This window comes from Etheostoma spectabile, chromosome 11 (genome assembly GCF_008692095.1).
Source record: "Etheostoma spectabile isolate EspeVRDwgs_2016 chromosome 11, UIUC_Espe_1.0, whole genome shotgun sequence".
NCBI lineage: Eukaryota > Metazoa > Chordata > Actinopteri > Perciformes > Percidae > Etheostoma > Etheostoma spectabile.
Window position 1 is genome coordinate 1,140,365 of NC_045743.1, and position 6,818 is coordinate 1,147,182.

The 6,818-nt window shown below is 41.9% G+C and overlaps 1 protein-coding gene across 1 annotated transcript; it reads left to right on the plus strand.

Moving 5' to 3' along the window:
- The first annotated feature begins 4,090 nt into the window (after positions 1-4,090).
- LOC116698374 (adenylate cyclase type 5-like) lies at positions 4,091-6,208 on the plus strand. Its single transcript, XM_032530294.1, has one exon. The coding sequence runs from the start codon at positions 5,222-5,224 to the stop codon at positions 6,206-6,208; it is 987 nt and encodes a 328-aa protein (XP_032386185.1). The 5' UTR covers positions 4,091-5,221.
- Positions 6,209-6,818: the final 610 nt, after the last annotated feature.

Here is a 6,818-nt window from a genome sequence, read left to right on the forward strand (position 1 = left end):
GTTGTCTGGTTGTCATGAGAGTGTAGATGTTTGGATTTCCTTTTTTTTTTAAATCATAAACTCTGGTGGACAGTATGTTAGCCTTAGACCTTAAAAGTTGAGATTGAGAAAGTGGATCTGAAAATGCCACAAAATGTAAAGTAAATATTTTGATGCATATAATTAGTTTTAAATGTTCAGTGAATAGAATAGAAAATTAAAGATTGACCTTTACAATCTGCAGTGCCCATCATCTGCATCTTACATACAAAGTTGCTACTTTAGAATGACTTGCCACCACATTTCTCTTTGATTTCTTCTTTCTGTATGATTTATTTTCCATGCTGTTTCTTTTAAAGGGAGATACATGCAGATGAAATTCACTGAAAATCAAAGTGTGTTTATTTAGTGAACTGAATATTGTTACTGTAGCTTTTCCCCCTCCATTTTGGTCTTTAATCTTCAGCTGAGTATGACTGGACTCTACTGTGTTTTAGAAATGCTTTAACGGGTAAAAACAAATTGCTGTATTCCAAAGAGTATAAGCAATCTGGGAACAAGCCTTTCTAATAATGTTTTTTTTTTTTTTATTATTCTCCGCATTTTATGAACAGTATGTGTTTATGTAGTATTGTATTTACTACAATGCATGGGATGATTACCAACATATTTCCTTGACAAAATCCTCATGCTTCTCAAATAATCCTGCTAAGTAACTTACACAGGCATTTAACACAGAATATTAACTTTTGAAATTACACTATTTAACAGGTTAGTTTATCCAGATCACAAAAAATTAAGAAAAACATATTTTCCGTACAGTACAGTACTGCATGCATTTGAAAATGAGTCCAACAATTTAGCAGCTCATCAGAGAGATTGTCCCTGACAAGTGTTTTTGTTTATTCAGTGTTTCAAATGTAGACTTCAATGCCTTAAGTACCGCAAACAAAGTTGCATTCAATTCAATTGTACCAGGGTGGCAGCGGCTCTGACGTCTGCAAGTAAAACAGGCACAAACTGATGATGGTTTTGGTGAAATAACCAATTGAATAATTACAGTTTACATAACCCATATCAAATCCCAATGGGAACTGAAATAGCAAATGGTAATGCAATTAAATGTGTGTGACTCTCCTCTTTGTGTGTGAGTGTGTGTTTATGCATGTGCATCTTGTGTGTGATGATAAACTGCTGCTCAACAAGTTCATTTGACATTCAGATGATTGCAGTAATGTTCTGTATCAAATCAACAGGGAACCCAATCTTTAGGTTCCTATATTCAGTGGTTTTAGAGGTAAACACGTTTGTTTTTTTGCCTTGATACAAACAACCCACACAACATGTGGTTTGAATTAGTTTGAAAAATCAGATGAAAGCAGGAAACACAGCCGTAATCCACATTAGACTGTGAAGAAAATTAAAGTAAAAATAACATTTACTTAGACTTTAGCTCAGCATGATCCCAAGCCCCCCTCACCATTACCTTCTCGGAGGGGTGTGAAAAGTGGATTTGCCAAGAGATGGATAGGGAATCTGGTCTAAATGTTAGATTGTTTTTTTGGTAAGAAATGTTTATTGACATTAAGATTTTATGCTGACTGGTTGCTTTAGATGCTCTGATTCTGCGAGCCATGACATGAAGGAAGGTTAGGTTACGGTTCAATTGGAAAGAGTATTTCATTCTGTATTTAATTGATGTGTAATACACTCAGTGACATTCTTGGCTGTACCAGTTTAACATTGGCAGTGGAGGAAGCCGTATTTACATTCATTTATCAAGTGTCTCTAGCACTGCCAATGTAAAAATAATTTATAAGTGCCATTTTGCATTTAAAATGTTTCTATATATTTTATAAGCAAAATGCAAAAATCAAAAGTCAAAGTATGCATCATGCCCAGTAGCCCCTTTGAGAGTAGTATTGTATATAAAATTAGATTATTAATGTAAGCAACAATTTAAAGTGCTCATATCATGCTCATCTTTTATTTAGAGGTTGTACCAGATTAGGTTTACATGGTTTAATTTTCAAAAGACACATTTTTTTTGTCGTCTTGCACATTGTTGCAGCTCCTCTTTTCACCCTGTGTGTGTCTTTGTTGGGAGTTGCACATGCACAGTAGCTAGGTAAGGACAACCAGCCAGTCAGAAGCAGAGTATGAGGGAGTGCCATGCTAGCACGTTGGTATGCATTATAACGTGTGTTATAAGTAAAAGCTGGACTACAATAATAAAAGGCTGGACCACAATAGAGCTGTTTGGAGCAGTTTGTGAACAGCGTTTTCTGTTGGAGATAGTAAGTCCCTTTGGGGGGGGGGGGGGGACTGGGCTTTTTCACTTTGTAAACCTACAACGTGCACAAAAAAAAGATATATCACAATAAAGCCAAACAGCATAATATGAGCACTTTAATGTTGTTAAGTCAAGTTGTCAAGTGAACTTGAACTATTTTATATTCTTTCATCTATGAGACTACATCATTGTTTAAAGGCTGATCATAAGTCAAATCTTGCAAAGTACACTTTGTGACCAAAGGTATGTGAAAACCCCTCCTTATAGGCTATGTTTCTGTATTGTTGGAAACAAAAGCCTATTATGATATTGTAGATATTAGTTCTTCCAACTTTGTGACAACAGAATAGGTTGGTCTCTTGTCTGTTTCTACATGACAATGCCCCCATGCACAGAGCCAGGTCTATAAAGAAAAGGTTTTCCCTGTTGTGGAAGAACTTGACTGGTCATCACAGAGCGGGAAAACCCGACCATGAGAGAGATTCATCCCCCAACATCAGCGGCCGACCTCTGGAATGGGAGACAATTTCTGTAGCCACGTTCCTTGGTTTTAGACATTCAACTGTTACATGTACTGTTTGGGTGTCCACTACTTTTATGTAAATAGTGGTTTAGCAGTAAATTCACTTAAATGTAAGCTGTTACACAAATGTGAAAAGTCAAATAACTTTTTCTGAAATGTTGTCAAAGTGAAGTAAGACATACTCAATTAAATTACAGTACTCAAGTCTGTATATGTGCACGAGTTACTTTCCACCACTCTTCTCTATGGCTGAGAAAAAGATGAGAGCGGTCTGATTTCCTTGTTCCTGTAACTTGATTCTTTATATTGATGTGTTTTTTGTGAGTTAAATATGGTTAGATCTTTATATATGTGTATTAATCAACAATAAATTAGTATGTGTGTGTGTGTGTGTGTGTGTGTGTGAGAAGGAGAGAGAAAGAAAACATATACAAAGAGCAAAGAAGAACAAGCAAACAAGCAGTCATAAGACAAGCAGAGAAAATAAGTTGCACATCTTGATCAAGATGAATTTGTCTATGATATAAATCTGAGTTCCGCTTTTTATTTGATGGGGACAGTTTTGAATGGAAGCTCCTGTTCTCTCCTTTAACAGAGTTTCAGCCTTGATAAAAATCTAAAAGAGGGCAAAGGGAATTCAGCTGGAGGTAAGCCGGTCCCAGTAAACACATGAGGCTTCTCATCACATGCCTCCCATTTACATTCATTAGCACACAATGCGAAGTTAAATGAGACAAATGCTCTTTTCTCATATGTAAATGACCAATGACTGCCACACGCAACTTAAACAGTTGGAATAACCACGTTTTCCTATAATGACTGGTCACACAGCCTATCACTGTCAACTAGAAGATATAAAGAGCTGCAGATCATTTCACTGTTGATTATCTTCACAATAAACCCATTAAGCATTTCATGTATTAAAATATCAAATTGATTGTGAAAATTCCCATCAGGAGTTGCCAGAGCCCAAGATGACATCTTCAGCTTGCTTGTTTTGTCCAACAAAACCAAAATGTAGGCTACCTTTTTTAAATATAAGAATTTACAATAATATAAAACCGAGACAGATAGAAAAGAGAGGGAAATAGAGAGAGAGAGAGAGAGAGAGAGAGAGAGAGAGAGAGAGAGAGAGGAGGGGGCGGGGGGCGGCTATCCAGTTGTGAGTTCAGGCCCGCCCATTCATCGAAAGCGGCCGGGGGTCGCACTCAGACTCGGATTGGGATTGACTGGCCTATCGTCCAATGAAAGCGCACCCTCACCCTCGTCCTTTTCCAATGGAAGCAGGGCGGAGAGGCGGCCCGCAGGAAGCACACTTGGTTGAATGGCCATTAAAGCAGCAATCAGCGGTAAATGTGTTTTGATGCCACGCTCCAAACACGCACCGAACCGAATGTCCGAGGCTACGGGAGCACGCTTTGGCACCGTGTAACAACTTTGTGAAATGCTGCCGCTGCACGACTGCGAAATCGCACTGTGCGGAGTGTGGCTACAGATCTAATCAGGAGTCGCTCTCTGGGGATTTGAACATTGATGGACAGCTGTTGGGACATTGATTCGGGGCAGAGGTTGGCGATCAATTGACCGTGCGGCAACACAGGCTATCGCCCACCATGGACCAAGTAGCTGTTTTCTGTGGCTGCCAGAGGGGGAAGAGGAGCGGCTGAGTTTTCTCCTCTGTGTGGGAAGATCGTGATGATGCTTTCTGGCCAAACGTGATGCTCCCACCGCCGTCCAGGCTGCAGTGTTTGGTCAGTGCTGTTGCATCAGGACTTGAGGGGACCTAATAAGAACGGTCAACATGGGATTCACCTTTTCAATTCCCTTCATCTTCGTATTTTCCGGACACGAACCGTTTATACCAGTAGATGAACATGTCAGTATAGATGTCACGGATTCACAGCGTGATTGATGGTGTTGCGCTATGATCTCTGCAGTCCGTGTAATGGTTTGTATTGCATCTACAGCGCGCGCTGCCGTGCAACCTCTCCATGGATGGTAGTTAATTGGCTCCAATGATGTAGACCTCAATGCACATGGGTCTAATGTTCCATCCTCTCGTGGCAAAACTGGCTCCTCTGTGATAACTGAGCATGTTCAATTGTTTTTATTCCCAGAGCTTTCCACCTCTTCTGGTAATTGCTTTGGATGAGTTTTTTTTTTTTATTTATTTTTTTTTTTTAAAAAGACTTTGTAGAATGAATGTTTACCTCTAAAAGTGAAGGAATTAACCGGTAGCAGTAAAGCGCACAGGCTGCTTCAACCGTGACCAACTATGGAAAAACCAACTTATGACAGACATTTAATGCGCCTTATCTTTGGGACTTAATTGTTTCCGGACATAATTTCTCAGTGGAAAACAAAACGTTTCCCACAGTGTTTATTTGTAGTGGTACTTTTCTGTCTCTGCCTCCTTGTTCTCCACTATGTCAAGATCAAACAGTGTCAGCCCACCCGGAGTCGGTGCGCCCGGGTTGAGGGGAGGGACCGAGCACAGATCAGCTTGGGGAGAGTCCGAGTCCGTGGCCAACGGGTGCCCATACTCGGCCAGTTCTCCGCGCAAGAAGCTCACCCGGGCCAACAGTCGGTGGAGAGAAGAGGATGATCTGGACCAGCGGCAGCCCGGGCGAGCCACAACGACCGTCAGCAGGGTCAGCTTCAGGTCCAGGTCTGCTTGGCAGGACCATGGCGAGGAGAGCCGTGACAAAAACCGCGCGTCCCCTAAACGTCCAGACGGCGAGGTGAAACCCAAGTCGGTGGAGCTAGGTCTGGAGGAGCAGAGAGCCAAGCCGAGGACCGAGGAGGTCATGCCCGAAGTGAACTTTTCTTTAGTGGCGTGCTTCATCAGCGTCATGCACATTTTCAAATCCAAGAAATTCCACTCTGATAAGTTGGAGCGTCTCTACCAGCGCTACTTTTTCCGTCTTAACCAGAGCAGTCTAACTATGCTCATGGCAGTGCTGGTGCTGGTCTTCACGGTCATGCTAGGCTTCCACTGCTCCAGTGGATCAGCCAGGCCGAGCATAACTTATGTGGTGGTATTTTCCGTGGCCATCTTCCTAACACTCGTTCTGATGGGGGTCTGCAACAGGAACGGCTTTCACCAGGACCACATGTGGATTGTGTGCTATGTGGTCATCCTGTTGGTGCTGGTGATCCAGGTGGTCGGAGTGCTGCTCGTGCAGCCCAGAAGTGCATCAGAGGGGATCTGGTGGACCGTGTTCTTCATCCATGTCATTTACACTCTGCTGCCCGTTAGGATGCGCGCCGCAGTCATCACTGGAGTTATCCTTTCCGCAATCCACGTGGCTGTTTCTTGGATGCTGCAACGCGTGGATACGGCGTTTCGGGACAACAGGATGGCTATGTTATCTTTAGTGTTGTATGTCGAGCTGCGCAATCACACGCAATAACGCACTGTGTGCAATAACGCATGGCAGTACATGGGCATTTCCTTTTTTAAACTTCCTGCTGCTGAACTTGTTTCTCTTTGTCAAATGGGATCATAAGCAGCTATGACAAATATGTTAATAAGTGGCCTGTACTGCATTAGCAGATCTATTGGGCAGGGCAGTGTTAAAAGTGCAGTTTAAATACGTTCATCACAGTAGTGGCATTTCACCGCCTGCAAGAGCCAAGGAGAAATGATCCCTACATGTTCCTCATAAACTCTAATACATCTGTATACTTGCAAGCTAATCTTATCTTTAAAAAAAATCACAGTTCATCGTAATAAGGTGCTACCCAAGGGGGTTTTATTTTCCACTAATCTGTGGTGTGTTGTGTGTTGTTGTGTTGGTGTGTTCGGGTTGGTGTTGTGGTGTGTGTTGTGTGTGGTGGTTGTGTGTGTGTGTGTGTGTGTTGTGTGTGTGTGTGTGTGTGTGTGTGGTGTGTGTGTGTGTGTGTGTGTGTGTGTGTGTGTGTGTGTGTTGTGTGTCCTCCTCTCTCCCACTTCATTGTTTTGGCTGTTCACTCAATTAAGTTATTTTTATTATCTGGCCTTATGCTGCTCATAAACCTTTT